Genomic DNA, 24,417 nt, shown 5'->3' on the forward strand with positions numbered 1-24,417 from the left:
ATGAACTGAAGCCCTTCAAATACAAAATTGCTTCTATTTGAATTGAATTTTCTGTCTCCAAGTAAAGAAAAGATGGCAATTTTTTCTGGGGCAAAAAAGAGAGCATGCTAAACAAGCCTGCAAACCACTTGACTGCAGGGAAAAGCAGCTGTAGATTCTGGTGGCAAAGGTGTAATTCGGAGTATTTTTCTATAGTACTATTTCAATACGTTGCAGAAGATTTTTCTATATACTTTGCAGTTCTTGATTTCTTTATGAAAATATTTTTATCTTTAAAAAGAAATGAATAGTGCCATGGACTAAGCTTCAGGATATCAACCTAGGCCAGAAGTTCATCATCTAACCACCTTTGAATGTTTCAAAAGGGAAAACCAAACATTTTTAGTGCTGATGTGCACACTCAATATTCTGAAAGCGATCAGTTTTGGGAAGACAAGCTGTTTTCCAAAACCTTTATTATTTAGAAATTACAATCACAAGCAATAACAGCAGAAGTATCTTTACTAGTCAGGATAGTTCTATGTCCTCTTTGACGCCATACAATTATGCCAGATAAGGATTTTGTTTGTTAGTTGGTGGGGGAAGTGGAAAAATAGGTTCAAGGAAAGATTTGTAGGGTACAATTCCCCTCCCCCCCGAAATCCATATCATGGTAGACTTGAACATCCTCCAATCTGTTTCCAAATGGATAAAATCAGGATTAGTATTCCTCTAGCTGCTTCCAGATTACAAACAGTTACTATCTAATTCACTCTAGTATGATTACAGTCTGAGTAATAGCACTACGCATCAGGAAAGTTGCCCAACACTTCTGATTATGTGACTGTATTTTCAGTTGTTTAAAACTTCAAACTCCCTATTCAGGAATGAAAGTTTACCATGATGGATGGCTCCTATTATATTTATATTGGTAATCTTTTTCAGATTTAAATCAAAACAGTTCAACCATTTTTCAGAACAAAAATGAAAATGAAGAGACTGGAAGGGGGAGAAGTTTTGCCCACACTACTAACGATCATTCTGTAGCAAGTGCTGTGGCTTCCAAATGCAAAACACAGCCTTGAAATCCAGCAGAAAATTTTTGCTCCATGTGTATAGTTGTGCTGTTCCTTTTGGGGACAGAAGGAAAAGGAAGGAGACAAATGAAGTCATCCAAAATAAACAGGAGTTTGCCCATTATCCACAGAGGCTGGAAAGAATTCAGTTAAGTCCTCCATAGTCCTTCACTGTACACATCCATAGAGATTCCTCTGCATCATGTGCCCACAGGGTCACAGCACTGCTTTCTTTGCACTTTACGTCTCATTTGCAGAAGCCAAGTGCACAAGGAGAGCGGAAAGCTCCTTTTTCGTACCCTCAGTGTCTCCTTCATTCAGACCAAGTAAAAGGAAACAGAAATGCAAGCAGTGCAAATGGAACATGAGCTGAGAGCCGCGACCAAACAAAGCCAGAGCTGGCAGCAGCCGAGACGGGAACAGGCTGGAACATACACTTGCTGAGAAGCACTGCATGGGGGGACAAACACCATCGTAAATGGAAAACAGTGTTTTGACAAGCTGGAAGAGAAATTGCAATCTGCCACATGTCGCAAAGTCTGCTTTCACCAAATAAGGAGCAGACAGAAGAGACTGTCAGGACCTTAAACTAATATGAAGAGGCCCTCGTAGGGTCAGGACTCCTATGGATGGGAATGTTGGGACTAGGGCAGTTGAAGTGGTTTCCAGAGTTACTGCGCCCCAGTAGACAAGTCACTCAAGCCCAACACTTCATAAGGTCAGATGTACTATTAAGACTTGCCTGGTTGCAGAAGTGCTGAGATACTACACCTGCCATTGAATTCAACAGGGACTATGCTGCAGTATAGTACATGCTATCTAACATGGAGCACTTGGAGTAGTCAAACCTCCTGCAAACCTCAGATTGTACATTCAAAGCATAACACTTGACCTCAAATCTTTGCATTTCCATCTCTGTAAAGTGGGAATACTACCACATCTCTCCACTCAAATGGCCTCCAAATAAAATTGTTTGTGAAGCAAGGTCTCCCGATACCTTATTTGCTCCAAGATCTGAGTTGCTCCTGTTTAAACGCACAGATTCTCAAAATTTGCATATGAAAGCTGCTTTGTTCACTAAGACATTTTGATGGTCTAGTTAAAAAAAAATACAGGAATTTTGTTATGTCAAGTATGGTGGGAGGAAGAATATGGTCATCTCAAAATGAACCCAAATACTTTTAAATACATCTCCAATAATGGATGGTCTTCTCCCATTTTTCTCCTTCTTTTATACAAGCAACATTGAATAAGTTTGGCCCAGAATTTTTATAAATAAAATCCTACAAGGTTTGATGTTACTTCAATGTAATATCAAGCAACAGCTAATTCAAATTACATGCCATGTAAGTTCACTGTTTCCACAAAATTAAGAAGAATGATTCAAAGAGATCCAAGTTCCCACCAGCTGCTAGTAATTTTTACAGTGTTATTCAGAGCAAGACAAGAGTACAAGACAGACAAATCTTATGAGGGTAGACCACAGTTCTTGAAAGTTCTTTTCTCGTATAACTACATGGACAGGAAATTTGAGGCTCACGGTCTAACATATTACCTGCCAAAAGCTTGGGAAGCATTTAATTCAATCTGGCAATTTGAGAGGTGAGAGAACTTCAGGATTAAATCAACTTTTGTGCCTAAAGACTTATAAAATGCAGCTCACATGTTCCTAAAAAGGAGCGATTCTTCTCAGATCATGCAGCTCCATGCTTTACATTATCAATTGCTTTATGCTAAGAAACAGATGCCAACCAAGAATAGCACCCTGCTGTGCACTATTCAAAACTATAGACTGCCCTGACAGTAAAGAGCTTATAACTTAAACACAAAAAAGTAGGGTAAAAGGCTGCATCACATACAAGTTCAGTAAGGGTTCAGAAGAAGTGTGGAAGTGATCAGGGGCTCTTTATCATTATCGTTTATCTTAAAAAGGCCATGTGCTAAAAAGTACATAAATCACAAAACAGTTTAAAGAAAGCAGATTGCAAATCTCCGCTCATAGTACTTCATAATATATGAACAAATGCTCAATTAAGGAAGGAAATGCCAGACTAATCAACGGAAATGCTATTCTCAATGCATGATTAAGCAAAGCGAGGATACTGACAAGAAGAATAGGGCTGAAACCGTTTTAGAAGGCATATTAAAGCTTCTAAGCCCATGAGGCAAATTGAAAATTAGATGATAAAGATATTTAGTGAAGGAGAACATATTACATCAACCACCTAAAGTGGTGTCTTCTTCCTTCATCTGAAACTTTTGGCTGTACTGACTCTCCTGAAGCAGAGGAAACTAGTCATAATCCAGTCTGGAAGCTCCTAAGAGGGAGATAAAAGGAAAGGGTGAATGGAAAGAACAAGAGATGGGGTGAAGCAGGTGAACTGCTGGGAGAATAAGAGCTCACAGCCACCGCACACCAAGAAGACTATCTTTGGCAAAATGAAATGCAGAAAGCAGTTTATGGCTGCTGTCAACCAGCATGCTGCAGCTGCTGCTTTATCAGTTACTGGCCATACCTTCAGCTTGCTCCATGCAGGAGTTTTTCCAGATCCAAAAATGATACAGCATGTATGTGCTAGGGCAAGAGACCTGCAAGTCTACACATTTCTTTCTAATACTGTGTCTTGGGGAATCCTTAAGAACAGTATGTAAGAAGACATTGCTCAAGAGCAGCATTCACAGCTAGCTTCCTAACAAGATTGTTTCTGTCTGAAATTAGGCTCCCATTCTCAGCTTAAAACATGTAAAAACTTACTGTTCAACATGGAACCACAGAGGGGCTCCAAAACTATCCTCCCTAGCAACATCTTGCAACCGCTGCCTATCACAGCCTTAAGGGATAGCCATGTGTCCAGCTGGATTTGTGGCCCCAAACTCAGAAAAAGAAAAAAAAAGAAAAATAAGAATTCAGATCAGCTGCATCCACAGAAACTCTGCAGTATCCTCACTTCCAACCAAGGATCTCTAGAAAACAGTACTGTGACACACCTAATACAGGAAGAATACGGCATTAAGCAAGGGGGCGCACTGAAGGGCTTGCTGAAGGTTTTCTAATTCAGACACTGGGAGAAACACAAGGACTACTGACAGCACAATCTAATCACTCATACCTGAAGAATTCTTTAAAAAAAAAAAAAAAAGGGAAGAAAAAAAGAGAGCAAGAACAATGATCACCTACAATTGCAAGTTGAGAAATTACTGTGGATAGGATTTGGAAAAAGCACGAGAATTTAAGACAGTCCTTCTATGCCCAGATATAACAGAAGCTAACATCTATCATGCAGCACAAGCATAAAACACAGGTAAGCAGCCAGAACTACCCTGAACACAGCTCTACTCATACTGCTGAAAATGAGTTTTGACCAGACGGTCAGTAGAGAAGGTAGGATATTTGGAGAAGCTGACCTGACATTCTGGTAGAAGAAAAGCTGGAAATCTAATAAGCATTAAAAGCCAAATACAGAACTTTTATATAAAGATGGAAAAGTTAAGCTACTACTTTGACTACTAGAAATGTGCAGTGGAAGTGAGTAGAAATAAGAAATTCCCATTTGTAAGAAGTGCCTATATAAGATACTAACACGTTTTAACCATTTCACAGAATATATGAATTTTGGTTAAATTAGTTTTAGGATCAAGCACTCTTGATTTGGAAGAGCATACAATTTTCGTGAGTCTTCTCAAAAGCCTAAGCAGAAGAGAGTTGCAGGCACATGCTACATAAATCCTCCCAGCAATTTTTAGTATGCCAACAAAAGTGAGCAGCCAAAAGGCCTATCAGACAGACGGACAGAGGGTAATCACTGATGCAGATCCCACTAATGTTTGCATGCCCGCTGGGACGGGCAGGGGGAATAGCACTTTACACACTAAGGCTAGAATTGAAAAGAATTCCATGCTTAAAGGAAAACGGTCATTCTGAGAAGAGACAATAAGAATGAAAAACAGCTATGATAACTCTATCTTCTGAAAAATGGTATACCAACAGAAGTGTATATTCTATATACTTCTTCAGACTTACCTAATGGTGTTCTGAAAAAACGCTGAAAGAAATGGTTCTAACAAAAAAGTCTTACAGTTGGGGGTGTGGGGGTCTTGCACTTAGAACACCACATGATTACCAGACTAATTTATTACTAAACCACCCTCTTTAGTTAAATAGGAATTTTGCTACTAACATGAATGAAATCAGGCACAGAAAGGTGAACTAAACTAACAGTGCCAAATAACTTACAATGGCTTTGTGTTAAACCTTTGAAAATAGCAATAGAAGAAAGTAGTCATTGAAACAACACCATCAACACCACAACCTAATTCACTGCTACTGATAGTTTTCATGTTGCTCATATTGGAGTGTGCCATTAGTAGCTCAAAGGCTGAAACATAACAAGTTTCCCAACCAGATTCAGAGCCCTTTCTTAAAGGCTTTCTCTTAATGCTTCAGAGAGACTTCATCCCTTTTAATTTAAAAGATGTTTTAATTATTTAAGTTTCACAAGTCCAGGTGGCTTCACTAGTCCTTTTTAGTGTTCAGTCTGTCTTCATTGAAATTAAGAACCTTAATTAAAAAGTATTTAAATTTAACTGAATCATCTCATGGTTACTCATCTAAATCTAAAGGTATTTTCTAAATTTAAAGCTACATCACTTCTTGTTAATTCAGTGACCAAAGAATAAAGTTATCACTCCTGAGTATGACTAGGTCCTACTATTATTAGTAGCATTATTTCTCCAATGTCTCCGAAGTTAGTCTCTCCTATGACTTTTCACAGATGTATTACTTTCCCCAGCATAAAAAACCTTATCCCTGTTCGCACATTGGTGGTCTAAATTAAGCTTCTAGCACAACTTCAGGACTGTACTTTTCCAAATTTATTTTGACCTCAGATTTACTTTTAACACACTGTTAATATGCACATCCGCACACCAACTTGTCCTTATTCTTGACAGCTCTGAATAACACGTGCCCTTCAATATCTGTTTCAGGTCACTGCTATCCCACCAAATTTTTGTTACAGGTATAGTATAGTTTTACATCCTACACCAGTAGTTCTTGTTCCTCTGGTTTGCTGGCTACACTCCTTGCATTACAGTGCAAATATCTCAGTTCTTTCATAAACGCCACACCCAGCTTTCTGGCTGTTTTACTGAGTACAGCCCTTTCACCAATTACTTATCCAATTACTCTTCTCATCAGCTGGAGTACTTTCCTTCTCTATGCTGTCCATCATTTTCCCCTTTAATACCCTTTATATATGTTACTCTCCTCTTCCTGTGTACAGACATGGAGATGGAGCAAGTCTCTCCCACTCATCTCCTCTGATTTCCTAATTTAAAGCTCTTCTCATCATGTGAGGCCAGACAGTCCCATGAATCCTATACCCCAACACACAGGCAGAGCCTATTTGTTGAGAAATGTTACTTTTATAAAACTCTTTTCCTAGCCAAACACCAAATATTCTTCATAACTCCAGTCCTTGAGTCATCATCATCCTGTTGTCATTTTTCTCCTTTCTTCTATAGCAAGGTATTCTGTGGGAGACTGCACGAACAGTGCCTCCATGCAACAATTTAAATTGTTGACTGATATACTAGACACCAGGAGAAGATAAAAACTCTGTTTTCCACTAAGGACTCCGGATGTTCTAATATTCCCACAAGGCAAAACTTCAGTGCTTTTCAAGTAAATTAGAATATCATCATGACTCTGCTTTACCCATCGACTAATTTTCGTTGGCCTCCAGAACTTTTAGATCCCTAGTCCTTCACATTTGGTCAAAATTAGCTAAAAAGGACAATGAGTAACAGCACAAGTATAAAAACTTCCTATTTTCAGGATATCCACGCTGAAGATTAACATTAAGTACAAGTCATCTCAAAGGTATAGCTTAATTTGAGCGTCCAGAAGAAAGTAACAAGAGGGGTTTTTTTCAAATGTATATACACACACAAACTACCCAAAAATCTTCTAAACAGAGCACTGAATACATTTTAATTCTGTATGCAGCACAGTTTCAAAGTTCAAGTGTTAGACTTACTTTTCCAATTCCACTCAAAAATATGAATATTTAGAAGAGCTTGTTCCTATAAAACACTTACGTTACTATTTTGTAGCACCTCTGCAACTAAAACAGCTCAAAACTCACAATGATGGACTGAATGCTGTGATGACACTACCATGAAGTTCACACGATTCTCTACCAAGCAAATCAGGCAGCTTAATGGCAAAGAACTTCTGAAAACAGTTCTTGAATGCTGTTTAGTCACATCAGAGAGATGCAGATTTTGAATTATAGCACAATTAAATTCTAATTGATGCTTTCAGATTCCTGCTTCACTGTCCTTAGCAAAAAAAATACAGGCTCCTTCTTCATTTTAAAACACATGGTGGGGGAAATTGGACTGGCCAGTTTTTCAAGAACACAAATGAAAGTGTTCAAATTTGTGAATCTGTTTTCAGAAAATCTTTTGAGAGAGCTCAGTATGCACAAGTTTAGCAGAGAACCACTGCTGGGTGATAAGCTCCTGAATGCTTGTATGACCACATGAGTTTACTAAGAGTAAATACACCAGTTTGTTTGGCAGATCAAAGTTCTCCACATACGCACACGAAGCGTAACCAGCACAAGAACAAAGGAACAAGCTCTCTACCTAGTTCAGCAACATCGCCCAGCACAGCTTGAGTGATATGTTCATACAACTAAAACTGTAATTCAGAATGTAACTGCAGGCCTAGATGCCATTTTGGTTTAACTGCAACATAATTTTTCTCTGACATGGGTGTCTTTCTAGACTACAAACTCTCCTCACCTCCAGAACACCTACTCAGACTGCAAGAATAGAAGTATAATTCAGGCAGCTGAAAAACTGCTTGTAGCATTAGCCACACAAAGCGAAGAGATGCCAATTCAAACCTTATAAACAAGAGGTACAATCCTACCAAACAAACTCCCTTTCCAAATAAAAATAAGCAAGTCATCTTACAAAGAGAACTGTCAAAGTACCACTGCAAAACAAACTGACTTTCAGAGATGAATGTTTTTCTCAGCTTTACTTACCTGGACAATCAACTTCATCACTCTCATCCTCACAGGTGGGCCATCCATCACACTGCCAGTTTGAAGGGATGCACTGGATGGTACCACTCCGACAAGCAAACTGCCCTGGGGTGCAGCGGAGCTCTAGGAATCAAGCAGAAAGTTGTGTTTTGTTTGAAGTGTTATTTATTCTCATAAGTCCACACATACTAATTGGCCCTTGTAGTGTATCACTGAAGATTAATAGACAAAAGCTTTGGATAACTCAGTCTGCTAAGAACAGCTTAGTTTCGTACCACTTCCATGTTTTAAACTGGACATTTATAATTTTAATAGACAGGAGGTCCTGCTTCCCGTCTGGGATGCTGTCAGACATCCATAGGAAAAACTTCCTGATAAAAATACCACATAAGATCTACATGACAGATTTTTGGTGGATGCAGTCTCATCCACTTCAGTTCAGCTTTCCTAGCATACAAAAGCCAGTATTCGGATCTTACCACTAGCCTCAATGCCTACATTAACTTCATCTAGAAAGACTATGGATATAATTTAGTGGTAGAGTTTCCAACTTAGGGATTATTACTATGAATACAGGTTGATAATGTCAGAACAAAACATTTTCTGAAGTTTCTAGCATGGATTTTCAAAACCAATTCCAAAAATAGCAACATAGTCAGTCTTATTTCTGCTTCTTTCACATATTTGCAAACATGCTAGTGTCTTTAATGCAAGAGGAGGAAGGAGAATCCTCATCTGCAAAGTATTCCCAAGTCTAATTCTATGTTGGAAAGATGAGAGTTCTAGGATCCAAGAGCAGCTATCATCATTACATTACCCGTTTTACTTTTTGCAGGGCACAGAAGACTACTTGTTCACTTTTCTCAGAACCAAAGTTTAACAAGAATATATTATGGTAGTTTTTCAGAATAGAAGCTAGGTTATGCCATAAATTCAGAACATTATTTCCATTCCAGTCAGCACGTATGCCAGGACCTGGATTTGCACAGTTGTCCAGCTTAATTTAGAGCCCTTTTGTAAAATTATTTCTGAAATAATTTCCAGATTCATGAACCTATCTTCGTTTTCTAGCTTAAGCTCTTTTGTAGAATTCCTACATACAAGCATATCCTTTGAAGGAAACTGTCAATATCTGCAAACATGTAGTGCCTGCTTCTACAAAAGTACTGCCTACTTTCTGCCATTATACTGTCAGACCCAATTAGCATTATAAAAAGTACAGTGTTTCAAAGCTCTTTTATCAGTTCCATCTATCAAATGCCAAAACCTAATATTTCAGCTGTAATTTCTGTATTCCTCAAAATACTTTGCAGGGAAAATCTGCCAATACAAATGCTGCACAATTTTAAACTCATTTACAGATTGCAGGTTATCTGCCTGCAAGTCGCCATTAGCATTAATAGGCTCACCTTCGCACCAGACCATCATCATTCATCTTTCTTCAGGACAGTGGATGTCAATTTTCCATCCAATGTTTTTGAACAATTTAACATGTTTTACTCTCATTGAACCACAGTAATCCCAGTTAAGCTACATCTACAGAACCAGCACTATTTTTTAAGAAAGAAAATTCAAACTTAATTGTTTTAAAGTAGAACATGCTTATCCCTGATTTGGAAAGACTCAGGTAACTGTTTTGCTTTTTTATATACTAGGAAAAAATCTCTAAAAGAAAATTTAAAATGCAGGTATGTACTCTCTCATCCAGTTTACTACTTAAAAGAAGAAATTTTAACTGTAATTCTTGAAATGCATGTCTAAACTAAAAGCAAATCAAAACAAAGGTTATGTTTAAGTGTTTGGACACCATGAACAGGCAGAGTAAAAATCAGCCATCATCCATTCCCAAATGACAAACACTAATAATTGGCAGTTTACTGATAACAGGCTTCTAATTTGGTAGTAGTCTAAAATCCAGGTCTCTTTCAAATACATTCCTACATCAGAACAAAAATTAACAGTGCAAGTTTCTCTTCAGAACACAGACCTGCTCTTCTAGAAAAATAAAAACAGACATATCCTCTTAACACTCCACCTACTCAGAACAAACATTCAGGTCACAAAATAGCTAAGAACTCAAACAGACCTGCTAGACTACTACTGACAACAACATAAGTTGCAGCTAGACAAGAGCGTTCTGACCCATTTACAGAGCTCTCCTCAGTCCCTACATAGCTAACAGTGAAAGAGCACAGTAAAAATATAAAGAAATCTTAACAGCTTAGGTCATAATGCAAAAAAGTTATTTTCAGAACAAGAACTAAAGCATCTCATTTAGCCCAAAGAGAAAAAAAAAGTTTGTGACTAGGGGAATAAAAGGTTAAGCTTCATTTGCCTAATGTAGCAAGAGAGAAAATTAAAGAAAAAAAATGCACTTTAAGTTGGAAGAAATACAAGTCATGCTGAAATTCAAACTATTCAAATTTTAAGTTCACAGAAAAGCATCACCTCTACAATAAATCATTGGAGTTCACTTTACCATTTTAATGCAATGTCAGCATGAAGTGTAAGGTTTCCTAAAAAGAAACTTTATTATTGCCATTTAAGGTATGGAAGTTACACTGGAGGCTGTGGTAGATATCTAACATTTGAAAGACTATGTTTTGCCCAGCTACAGGTTTCCATTATACCTGGTTGCAGGTATGACAAAATTCAGTTCAAAGTTCAACGCTTTTAATAAACTCTTGACTTTTTTATTACTTGGTTTTAACGTAAGTCACACATGCAACCTGTGAAGAATGCTATTCTGCAGCCTTATGTTTCACATATAAGCACTGTAAGACATTGAGCGCATGGGAAAAACTGTAAAGAGTATTTTTGGTCTTTCTACAGTTCAGTACATGCTATTACTATGCTATGTACAATTACATACTGACTGGCTCCAATAAAAGGATGACCCCATACTAATATTAGAGGGATTTAAAATGGCAATTACATGTCAGTGTCATTACTTTCTGTATTACAGACACTCCTCTATGAAGAATGTGCATACATGAAAAAAGTACAAAACATTTTTACTAAAACACCACTCAGAATAACCAACTGAATATTTTCTCCCAGTGGAAACGATGCTATGACTGATGAACTAGTTCTTTCAAAACAAAAAATGGGAAGTGCTATGCAATTTTACTGCAGAGAAAGTGTCACTGAAAGAAATACTGCAAAATGAAAATCCCCATACACTGGAAACATTGCCAGTAACACTTTCTGGACTATCTTAACCCTGAGCCAACATCTCCATGTATTACTGAACTACTTAATTCATTGCAGAGTTTCTCGAAGAGTTTCACCCTCATTGTTTTGCATGTTCTATTTGTTGCCTATTGTGGTTTAGCACGAATCAAACAGTATGCGATCACCCGAAAAAAACCTTACCACCTCCCTCGCGCTTTCACTCACCAAACGGAGTTCAGTCTGGACATACTCGGCGACCTGCTTGCCGGTTTATTTTTAAGACCAGCTCTTTCCAAAAGCCTCACTGCTGCCAGAGGACACTTTTTCACCCGCCCCTCCCGGAGCAGGGCCCCGGGGAAGGGCGGCGCTCCGCCCGCGGCTCGGCGGCGGGGGCCGGGTCGGGCCGGCTCAGCACCACGGCCAGCGCCCCGCCGCGGCTGCCCGGGCGCCAGGGGCTGCCCCGGGGCGCGCCGCCGACCGCGCAGCGGGGCGCGAATCAGAACCGGCTCGTACAAGGCTGCCAGGGCTTCCGAGCGGTGTCAGAGACAGCCCTGCCACGCTTCCGCACCCAAGTCACACAGCCCCGGCCCACGCTGTCCATACCTACTGACAGCGAGAAACACCGAGGAAGAAAGTATTTTAAACTATCACCTCCTCTCTCTCTTCCTGCTCCAAAACAAAGCGGCACTAGAAAGGTGTATTTTCTACCAGCTGTTAAAGCAGAAGTATCTTCTATTTTTGATATTGTTAGAGATTAGGTAATCCCCCAAATTCAGCTACGGTAAAGCAGCAGTTGCAGTAGAGGTGCATATACAATACTCGCTAATGGTCAGCAGTTGGCTAGAAGTTAAAAGATTTAGATGTCTAATTAGAAATGCAACCACTTCCAGTGTTCCTGTAAAATGTGATGAGTTATGTCAGCAGCATTATGACTGACATTAGAGATTCCCACATGAAAGACTTATTTTAAGGATCAGATACAGCCTCTTCTGTGTTATAGCACAAGATTTAGTAGACAGAAATCACATTTTAGAGCCATTAAATTTATTTGGCATTTGCAGAGAGGCAAGGAAGGAAAGTAAAACACTGGAAATAGCAACCATCGGTTTTTGTACTATACATAGTTCAAATTTACAAAAGATCGCAAAGTTCAAGTGTCTGAGAATGTGAAAACACTTAAAGCAGTGAGGTGTCATTATAGTCCCTTCAGTTTGCAGTCTCAAAGCACTTCCAGAACGTTCACCCTCAAAAATCTTGTCAAGTACTGCATCCTCTTGCAAGTGGTTAAAATACAGAAAAATTAAATAGCTTGCCACAGGCTACATACAAAATCAGCTTAAGAGCATAAATCACCTGTCCTGACTCCCAGTTCCATACTTTCACTACAAGACCATATTTCTTCGTTAAAATCTATGCAACTTCTCAGTTCACCAGCAAACTCCTACTTGAATGAACATTTGTCTTCCAGAAATATCAATGATAACCATGGCGTATTCTCTGGACAAGCAACAGTTTATTAAGAACTGCAAAGTGGCCAAAGGGTGCAAGAAAAAAAAGAACTACTTAAGGGTATATAAAAGAAAATTTGAAATACAGATTCAGACTTTTTATCAGCATAACACATAACCCGATATTAAATTTACTGTCAGGTGAAGGTCAAGAAACCCAATACCAATCTGTTGGGACAAATTATCAGATAATATAATCTGTCCACATGAGACACTCACCTGAAAGAAGTCTTGCCAAAGCTAGTCGTGGACCTGTAATTTGAAATTTAAAAGAAAACTTACAAAACAGTTGGAAACTTAATCAATCAAACACCAGAAGAAAAAGGCAAGATTATAAATAAATTTAAACAGTGTCATATAAACAGGAAGTTTCCATCTTCTTTAGCTGCCAAATATTATTTTCCCAAGTTAATCAATAACATAAAATAGACCAGATTGACTGATATAAAAATCTAGGTTTTATACAGGAAAAAAAGAAAAAAAAAACACTCAGCTTTCTCCAAGGTTGTTTACAGTTTTTGCAGAATGCTTTTGTTCTTACAAAGATCGTCACAATTACACATTGAATGCCAGGTGTTTTACAGCACTCATCACATATTTCAACACAGGGCTCAACTTTGGCAGGGGGAGGTGCACACATTAACCTCCAGATTTTCTGCTAAGCACTCAAAACAGGCATTTACAACAAGTATTAGCCACAGCTCGTGAATTCCAGGAAGGACTTCATCACAAATGTATATATTAAAAAAAAAAAAAAAAAGAAAACCACAACACACACACACACACACCACCATTTAATTTTAATTTCCAGTATAGCTTCACACGTTTCAAAAAACAAGCATCTTTTCTCCATTATAAACTGATTCAGGAAGACCTTGGAGGTTTAATCATCTCATTTAATCTTTCTGTCTAATTGAGAATGTTCTCCTTCTAGAAGGAAGCCCAAACACTGAAAAGTCACGTGCAGCTTTCCTGCAGCAGATACACACTTGAAGTTGATCAGTATATGCTGCTCTGGGTGTTATAGTAACTGCTACCTGCATTTTCGGGTTCAGTTCAAGTTTTTTTAGAGACTCTGCATTTGGAAAAGGACACTCCCCACTTTCTTTTAAACTGGGACCAATTTCTTATTCATTGTTCCCTTTTTTCCACACAAAAGCATGCAGGGATAACTATGACTTAGTTACCCAAAAGAAGGTTTTTTTATTTGAAAGAAAGGAAAAGGTCCTATATCCAGTATCTGAAACTACTTTTCATCAAACACAGTAAATCTCATTCTAGGGCTTCCAATGTCAGATCAAGACCATCAGAGCCACACGAGACAGTGTTGATTTAATATAAGTTCACCTTGCTAGTTCAGAATTTTCTGAATGAATTTGATGAGTTAGCTTTGAAACAGCAAGCTTCAGATCAAATCAGGTATTATCTGTCCACATTAATTCTAAGCCAAATCAGCTACAGTTTGTCCTCCTGCAACCAGCAAGATTACATGCTCCAACTAATTTAGCAGAAACACAACTGTGTGGATCTAGTATCAATGAATGTGGATTCAGGACCTCATAACAGTTGTTTGCCGACGAAGCTACTGCCTGATGTGCTTTCTTCATTTTTTAAAAGTTAGCTCTAATAGAAGACATTTTGTAATACGCTGGGATTACACACGTTTCCTCAATGGCAGGATAGCTAGTTTCAGCCCTGTGAACAGAACTGAGACCTTTATCTGAATGCCAGAAGCACCTTAATTACTGACCAGAATCACAGTCCTGACCCACAAAGAGCTGTACCAGCTCACAACAATACAGAGCTAAGAGAAGCAGCCAGGGGCAGAAAGAGTTCAAAGGGGGTTTGGCAAAAAACATCAAGCTCTAAAATTTTCTACCAAGCTACAGGAACCAAATGCCCATGGATCTGAAGAAGCACCTTTCTAGTCTACAAGCACTGTTTACCCATCAAAACACTTCTCAAAGACAAGCTGGTAGGTGAATGAGAATGCTTTGAAACAGTCTTTATAGGATTATTTATCCTCCCTCAATTCAAGACTGAGATATAAAAGGAATTCACCCCAAATTCCAAATAGAAATGCCAGAGGCCTTGTCTGAGGCCTATGTATAATAAACATCTCCTGTAAAACATTAGGTGAACACAAAGTTCTCAAAATCTAAAATTCAGCCTTACATTTCCAAGAGACTGAACTTTAGCATCTACAGCACCCAGCTAAAAAAAAAAAAAGGAAAAAATAATCTTTAATGCCAAGTCTCTTCTAAAGCAGAAACATTTCAGTGACAGACAGAAGACTTCCATTACTTCCAAACCATGCATTCCTACTTCCGATACATGTACCACTAGCAGTATAAAAATTCAATGCTCTATCAATTCACTGTTTCAGAAGCGGGTAAATGCATGAACCAATATAGTCGGAGAGCTAGAGCTCTAAACTAAGGCAGTATTTGCTTTAAAAGACATACAGGCCTCAATTCAGGAGAATACTTCGACAGAAGGATTAAATCAAGTGACTGCTATCACTGATTAGGAAAGTTTGGGTTCTTCTAGCTGTAATGAGATAATCTTCTTTATTAAGAGAATCACCAGATGGTAAAGTCTGATATATTAAGATATTTTTTTGGTAGCTAAGACTGCAGATGCAAGTAAGGTTCTGAAGTCTATATGGCTGAATGCAGATTTGAATCTGTTTCACATTTTTTAACGCTGAGAAATGCTGCTTGCTCTTTTATTTACTCTGTTACTTGTTTATTCTTGTCTGCTGAGCTTCATTTCTATGGAAATTGAAATTTGAGTAAATGCACAAAACCAGCATTTAATGTTATTTCAATTATAAAGCTTAATTGAAATGCATGTATTGAAAAAGATAAACTTAAGTGTAAAACCATATGCTTCAAACTTTTAATGAACAATGGTAGTTTTACGTGTACCTCATACATACTTCACTTATTTTGGACACATTTCTCAAGACTGGATCTGGTAGATCCTCTGGCATAATCTTTATTTATAGATTGAAGGAAAACAAAAGACAAAAATGCTTCCTGCTTCTCAACCGAAAAGTTACTCATTGTGCCAAACTAGATGAATCAATCTATAAGAGAATATTCTGTTCACATTTGAAGAGGCAATTATTGCTATCAAAAGCTAATCAAGCATTAATAAAAACTCTAACTACAAGAGCTTAGGCCAGTAACTCTTCCTATTCAGATTTTCTTTAACTTGTCCAACAGGTCCTTCTTATATTTTATAATGGTAAACTTACATATTTAAAGTAACAAGTCGATACAGGTCTTCAGTAAGGTATCATTTCACATTTTAATATATTTAAGAATAATTCTATTAAAATTGAAAAGGTTTTTTTTCTTAAATCACTACTTTTATATATTCTGACCCAGGTGAAACACTATGAGCATGAATAGATCCTAGCATCTTCGGTAAGAAGCCTAACTCCCTTAGTACTTATCCCCTGGAGATTTCAGTCAACAACAGTGCTTAGTAAATAAATGCCTGCAAACAAACATCACAGACATTAGAAAACTCTGACCATCATCATTACAAAAAACATACACCTCTATCTAATATTTATGCTTAAGAAGAGGTATAACATAAGCAATATTCCTCTAGACCGGTATTCAAAATATTCTTAATAGTTCCAACACAGCAATATCACAATGGTTCTCTTTATTTAAATCCTCACCAGCAACCTCAGAAAACTGTCCTTAAACTAGTCTACTGCACTTGAAAACCACTTTTCTTAACTCAGAATCCTCTTGAGTCCACAGCTAAAGTTCCCTGGAGCAGGTACCGCATCTTGTACAGGACCGACCAGCCTGGACATAAACAGTATATCAACAGCACTGCCTTACTCAGCTGCTCGTGGTGGTCAGAAGTCACTTGCAGAAATAGAGTGTGCTTTTAATGACACAGTAGCAAAACTACATACTGCACTGGAAGATTTTCTGACATGGTCTCTGAAAAAGGTTTGCTTATTTTCAACTTGCTGCTGAGGTATAGAGCACCAGTGATCCCCAAAACTGCTTTCCAAAAAGTGAAGCCATACTTCAAAGATACTTCTTCTCAGCTATAGGTCTACAAATTTTCACTATCCACTCATCCCACAGCAAGTTTCTTTCTGCTTCACTAGATGAATCCTATTTCCATTACATTTCTTTAAATTTATCCTTACCGCTCGCTTCCACTGCTGCATTCAGTGCAACAATGGGAGTAAATTACTTTCTAACAAGGCCACAATCAGGGAAAAGCAGACCATGATAATGCCACCTTATTTTCATAGAATGGTTGGTGAAAATTCATAAGTCACCATCAGATAATTATCCATGCCATAGATGAAGCCATATTACTACAAGTTTCTCAATACAATTGCTTCTATTTTCTGTCCATCAAATTAAAAGCCTATAGAAGAACAGAGTAGTCCATTTTCATGTTCAGTTCCACAGAAAGATACAATGCTTGGCAGTTCATCCATGCTATTGAAAATGTGCTTAAACACAATCCTTTGGTCATGACTAACAAAAGCAAGTTACACAGCCTAGGTGTGTTCAGGAGCCTGTGAAAGCACAATTGTACATAGCACAAAGCCCGATAAACCAGAAGTCTTACTAGGATGCAACCACTACCATATCCTCAAATTTAATTCCAGCTCCTCAAAATTAGATTCTGAAGTTACAATACCATTTACTAGGAACAAATAAGTTCCCAAAATAAATAAATAATACATCTTATAGGCATCTGAATTTTCTGCATGACCTCAGCATGCAGTTTCATGAAATAATTAAAATTATGACAGCACTCCAGCATAAGAATATAAATTCTTAATAAATAACTCTAAAGAACATTCTGTATTGCTCATCAGTAGTGTTTTGTCATTGGAAGTTATGCTAGATGACCTCAAAATCCAGCAAAAGATTTTACATCATGTTATTAGCAGGCCACTCTCCTCCATCCCCTCTCACAGATACTACATATACACACTGCCTGAGCTTGGAACTGCCCCAGTTTCTCCTTGCTCACAAGTGTCATTCACTCCAATTCATTGTGTGCTCTTTGTCTGGAGGATAGATTCAATTCCAATAGTGAGAGAGAAGGAAAAAAAAAAAGACAAGACACCCCCCCTCCCCCGAAATACTAAAGCAGCGCAACAGACCTGGCACGCAGCCAAAGCAACAACATCACGGCTTCTTGAATGGGAACTCTGGCTACGATTTCCTAGGACTCAGAAAATAGAGACTTTGTGCTTTATGAATGTGGACACTTATTCCTCAAACTGAAACAGGAAAAATGTATTTCCCAATCCCCCAGTACTGCTAAAACCAAACAGCAAAACAAAACTTGCTACTTAAACTAAGCAGAAAGAAAATTGCAAATTATGCAATTTAACGCTACAGCCTAAAGAATGTTTTATTTTCATGCTAGTGAGGAAACCAACTAAGCAACAGGCTTGCCTCTTTTTTTCTAAGGAACTGTTACATCACAATAAGTAAATATGCAAAAAGGAAAAGCAAAATACAGCACTGGCACAAAAGAACACTCAGTACAAGCAATATATTACAGAGTTCTGAACCAAAACAACAGGTACTCTAGACCCCTTTAAGATGGCTCAGAATTAAAGCCTACATTTCTTCTCTAACAACCTTGTTCACGACTTCAGATGTTTTTGTAAAGCCTTATATGGGACTCTGCTTTAGTACAACAGTGACAAGTGATCTAAACCTGTGCAACACCAAATTTTTGATCCCTTCCCTAAAGAATGTCTGATCAACAAGAGTATCAGTAAAACTGCTGATTCTCCCTCACAGTTTAACTCACTAACCAGTTTCAAACTAGCTTAAGAAAGAAGTCAACACCAGAAAGATACAGTGCTCGTACGAGTTCTAGAAAGCCTGAAGACAGCATAAGGGAAGGAAATGATGACTGCCTTGAACTTCAGAAGGCAGGAAAACCCCACTTGTTTTGCACCGTTGAGCAGTAGCTAGGCAGACAGCACATCTGCCCATCATGCTGTCACAGAACGGTGTCATTTCTCAGCTGGCAGGGAAGGGAAGTGGTGAGCCGGGGGACCACAGACTCTTACAAGATACAGCAGTACTCCCAGCTTCTTCAAGTCAGAGGACATATTGTGTACAGCCTGACAGAGGACATGAGGAAGGCATAGCATTGCTACATCAGCAGCGTCAGGCAAGGTTACTATAGCATAGGTAGCATAGAGGACACAGGACACAAGCCCCCTGGAATCCAGGCTTCATTAAACCCCGCTGCTCAGGAAACAACCTGGTTTTTCACCAAATAAGCAGGTTTCTCTGAAAGGATCTGAACGTATTTACTAAAAAGAGAGGTGACAGATAATGTTTCAAATTGTTAAAATCAAACTGCAATTAATAGTACATGTTAAGACAACAGCACCGTTCTTCACAAAGAATTTAAACACACTTGCAAGATGTATTAATTCTCCCAACAAATGCAGTAACAGAAAAAAAAGTCCACGAAGGAAGACATCAATACTAAAATATTCAGCAAGTTACCAATTCTGTCCAGGAAAAGGCACTAACAAGAACAGTACTTTCCGCTTTAAAATTCAAATACCCATGCCAGGACAGACAGATTATCCTACATACAAGGTATATCTTAAACTGACAGGACTATTTCAGTGCCCCCACCTAGCTACTTCCTGGTTCCATCCCCAACCCCCACCCCAAAGCTTCACCTTTTTATAAAAACAGTTTTTATGGCAAATCATACTATTTCGCATCTAAATACTCTGAAAGCTCGTATTAACACACACATACTCTTGCTCATTTTCAGTTTTTCCCAAAAGCTGGGGTCACTCTGAACAAATATGCTGAACATGGAAAAAAGTATCAGGTTCTCAGCTCTGTCTCCAGAAGTTTGGCAACATTATCTGCACCTCTTTCCTCCCAGAAGGCATCCGGGATTGGCCCTTCACTGATACGATCTCCAGCAAATTTCAGAGTCACCTCTGGGATGTCCAGAACTACACAGTGGTGTCAGCAACCCTAGAAGGACCAGTCTGGTAATCAGAAGCATTTAAATACCAGAACCATTATTTTTTCTTCAATTTTTGACAGTTTTCCCCACAACCAGATGGTCAGAATGCCTTTTAAAAGAGATCTAGAGAAAGCAGCAAAACAAGTCATCCAAAAAATATTTTTATATCTTAAGTCATTACCTGATAGCTGCCTACCCAAAACTGAACTAAACACATTCAGTTAGTTCCTCTCCTCCTCCAACCAACTGTATTCTCAGGATCAGAAAAGTACACCCCCTTATCAAGCCAGCTATAGCTATTTCAAAACAAAAGCTAAGACACGGTATTTCATCCTACATGAAACACAGCTTTCACTTAAAGATCACCAGGGAAAGAAACTGTATTCTCTATGCTAAATAAAGGTAGGAATAGAAAAATAGCTAGAAAGCAACCAATACTCTATAAAGATGAGTTTTCCATAAAGCAATGGGAAATTCAAATCCAAAGTGTTACACGAACTGTTGAATCCTGAAATAAAGAAAATAAAGTAAGAATATTGAGATGAAACATGATAATAGCAATTCAGGAACTATCCTAGCAATCAAGGCTAATTTGTAGAGACCATTAAATTGAAAGTAGGAATTGCCAGATTTCAGAACCATTAGTTAGCAATCCAATTTACTTCCAACAAGACAACACAGGCTCCTATTTTGCAAGGAAACAGAAAAACTAAAATCATATTAACCTTTTTTGTACAGGATTCAGCAGTATTTATGCATACCATCAAACTTTCATCATGTGAGCAATCCAAACAAATTCAATGAAGATCCATACTTCAAGGTTAAGCATGCATTTACAACACCTTGCTGAATTAAACCACAAGGAATTGCAAGTCTTTAATGCCAAGCAAACAGGTGACAAAATCCTAGCTGTTAAATATTTTCTTTTTTTTTAAATCATATTTACTCCAAAAACTAACTCTATTTCTTAATTTTAAAACAAAAGGAACACTGAAGAAGCTCTTTACATGAACATGGTCTTAAACAAAAAATCTAACAGTTAACAAGATAGGAAACTGCATATGCACATGAGCACTATTTGAATGCAGGTCACACTAAAAAAAGCTTTTGCTATGGCTTCATTTTTTCTTAACACCTCATACAAGACTTGATGAGCAAGCACCTAGAACACTTAAAAGCAAAAATTTGATATACAGAAACATTCTGACCTTGAATACTGAAAACATGTTTTGTCCTTTGCAAAGTAGCTGGTGCAGTGGCTGTCATGTACTGGAGCAAATGGCTCGTGCTTCGAATAGCATTCCATTGCTTCAATGAAGCCTAACACGATAGGAATGCCGTCAATATTAGTTACTATTACATTTATCCACATTGCATGAGATACTCTGCTTTCTTATTCTCCAGTAAAGCAAATACCTGTACAGAACTTTCATACATCAAAAGTTTAACAGTTCTGTCAGAAGTCAGCAAAAAGAAGTCGAACACATTTATAAAATGCTGATTAAACCTTTAAGAATAGTTTCATCAGTCCCTGCACCTTCTAATAGCTAAAGTAGTGCCAGTGCTCTTTGCCTCATTAATCAGCTTGTCATGCAAGTGTCAAGTAGTATACCATGAAATCTCATCTTTGCCATTTTCTAGCTGTCAAATCAATGGAAAAATACTAATTACATTCAACTCTTATGCATACAAAGTCACTGATGAGTACTCATACAGTAGAGCATCCTCGGACAGTTTCTCTCCAATTTACTACCAGACCTGGGGGCAATGCTTCTAATTAAGACTTCACACTTAGGTCTTGCCAGTGCAAGATCCCTAATTTTTTCTTGCATACGTTTTCATAAGGATTTTCCTAAGATCTCAATAATACCAAAGTACATTTGTGTTACTGTATTTTAGTCAGTAAACAGCAATTTAAGTGTAACCCAAATAATTTCACAAATTCATCACAGATAAAACACAAGTGCTGTTTTGACCCTCCCTAGAGCCAAAAAAGTTGTAACATATTTTAGAAGTGTAGCATACATGAGGCAAAATGCTGCTGATGCACAAATGCAAACTAAGTAGATGCCAGAAATAGTATGATTTTTTTTTTAATAAAGCATGTTACTTTTAAGTCAAAAAACAACTTTTTTCTATCTGCTAAAGAAATATTAGCACAGACAAAGTAAATCCATAAATACAAATATTGAAGGACAACATTCACTCAGTTTTACTTAAATATCTCAGACACTCAAAGGCAATACTTGACACTATCTTTATGTAACTCCACCTATTTTTCCAAAGAGACATGAGGGCAGAGCACAGAGCTGAGTTGGGGGTCTGGGAGAAGGCATACCCCAGGCTAAAGTGTCTACTAGACTGACCTTCCTGAGCCTGTGCCTTCCTTCCATACTGATCTAAGGGCCTTTATTCACACACTTCAAATGTCAACTTCTGTGGTCTTGTCACTCTGTAATGCAGATTTGCGTGTCAAAATACAAACCAATTGAGGCTTCAGCATTTCAAAGTTACACCTTAAGCTCCCTCAAGAAAACAAAGTGACAGCCACACAGAACAGCCTTCTACATTCTAAGAGAAATGTCACTTAATACAGATTTTTTGCTAGCTTTTGTTCTCTAAATGAGCTTCTTGTGTCTCTACAAAGAAACACATAAGATATATATATGAAAGAGAAAACAACACAGGAAAAAAAGAAGTTACACAAATGAAATTATGAAAAAGAAAAATCAGTAACAAAAGAGCAGGAAATATAGTAAGAGTAGTAAAACAGTCAGATAATTTAATTCACCAAAAGCTACTTCAGACATTTCCATCCATAAAGTTTTCTGATGATCATCAAGCACTAGTCAATAAATGTAGTAGAAACTAAATATAATGGTTAGTCAACCAAACTTAATTTTAATTAACTAGGAAATTGAAAATTATTTTGTTTAGCTACAATTAATGAAACAAGGATCATTTTCCATTAAATTTAAGAAAAGTTATGTTCCTAAATAACCTAAATGGTAGGTATCAAACTATGTTTGACAATAGCTAGATCACTCCTTAGCAGTTCCATATAACTAATACCATTAAAATGCCATTCGTCCAACACAGAATTAGCAGGCTGACCCTTTAATACAAAGATAAAATGAAAAGTTTCCTAGGAAACCACAACATGCCAGAGGATTTGACAGTTTGGGAAATGCAGATTATAGGTTAATCCTGAACTCATGTCTTTAAAGCAACTCTTTACTCTTTCCTACAACTGTAGGAGCTACAGTTCTTCTGCAGCTAATCAGTGACTTAGCCAAGTGAACTGTGATTTCTCTTCTACTCTCAGTAAGGTCTCTACAAAATCACCACTAGAATTACAAAGCAAAGGATTGAGTCTGCCACGTAAACACCTTTAATAGTACATAAACCCTTTCCAGAGTGGTAAACAGCCTAGTGGAAGGACAGGAAGGAACTGGTACTGCCAGGTACCTACCCACACTTAGCACCGATTAAGAACTGGTGGGCCCTGGCATCAGAATGGTCCTGGGAAACTAGCAAACCGCTCTTTAAGAAGGAAAGCTGTAACATAAAAGGGACACATGCAAGATACTGTATTTAGACAGCAATAATAAGCTGCAACTGCAGAACAAGCAACAGGTTAGCAAATGGCTTCAAAAGAATCTGCATTTGGAGTCTTTATCACCGGAAATCATTAAAAATATGCTAGACAAATATCCTTCAGGAATTGTCTAGGTCCAGATTTTGTTTTGGGAAAGGAAGATGGATTACCTTACCTCTTAGTATCCCTTCTAGGTATAATTTTCTACCAGCCTACGTAAAATAAAAGATTAACAAGTCTCCTTCCATCACAAGTTAGCCTTTTAGATTAGGGTAGACAAAGACTGACTAAGCCATTCTGATCAAATCTGTCATTAGCTACAATCTTTATCTTTTCTTTCTCAAAGACATCTTTGTTTGGGCTATCGATGCAAGAATTTATGCACAAATTTATTTCATTTTTATAATACTAACATAAAATCAAAGCTGAATACACAAATTAACACTATCCCTCCCTCATAGTACAGTATCTGCAGGAGTGCGATACCACTGAACTATTTCCACATTCTGTTTCAGCAGCATTTCAAATAACAGAAATTAGATCCTGCATATGCACAATTTACTGTTGTGCAATTCATGTGAACAAAACAGGAAGTTCTACTAATCACGAAGAGTTATTTATATGCATCCCACAGAACTAAACAAGACTTTATAGAAGTTGCAAGAAATTACCACATAAAAAACTCAGATCTAGGCATTACTCAAAGAGATTCTAGAGGTAGTTACTACTCTTGAATAACAACAATTCAACATCAAATAAGAATAACAATTTGAGATCAAAAATAGCCCTGACAAAGTTAATTCCAGGGGATGGAATAATTCAAGTCTTGGTTGTGTTTTCGGCACTCACTGGGGAGTTTTACATCTTTGATACTTAGTACCCAGAATTCTTATGTCTTGAAATTAGATCTGCCTTTGCCCCTAACTATTGAGAAACTTCAAAGAGGAACTTCGACAACATCCTTCTCGTGCCACAGAGAAAAGCTGCAGCAAAGCTCTTTT

At 37.8% G+C, this 24,417-nt stretch overlaps 1 protein-coding gene across 3 annotated transcripts in view; it reads right to left on the reverse strand.

Annotated features, from left to right (window-relative positions):
* DGCR2 (DiGeorge syndrome critical region gene 2) overlaps positions 1-24,417 on the reverse strand; it is a 52,859-nt gene that overhangs the window by 22,727 nt on the left and 5,715 nt on the right. The window contains exons 2-3 of one of the 3 annotated variants that reach the window (XM_067306740.1): positions 13,015-13,047; positions 8,114-8,236 (exon numbers count right to left, since the gene is read on the reverse strand). The exons of 1 other annotated variant lie outside the window; for it this stretch is intronic. In XM_067306740.1, coding sequence (XP_067162841.1) covers positions 8,114-8,236; positions 13,015-13,047 — 156 coding nt within the window. The remainder of the gene's footprint in view (positions 1-8,113; positions 8,237-13,014; positions 13,048-24,417) is intronic. One more of the 3 variants, XM_067306741.1, reaches the window with a different exon arrangement.

Source organism: Apteryx mantelli, chromosome 17 (genome assembly GCF_036417845.1).
Source record: "Apteryx mantelli isolate bAptMan1 chromosome 17, bAptMan1.hap1, whole genome shotgun sequence".
Lineage (NCBI taxonomy): Eukaryota > Metazoa > Chordata > Aves > Apterygiformes > Apterygidae > Apteryx > Apteryx mantelli.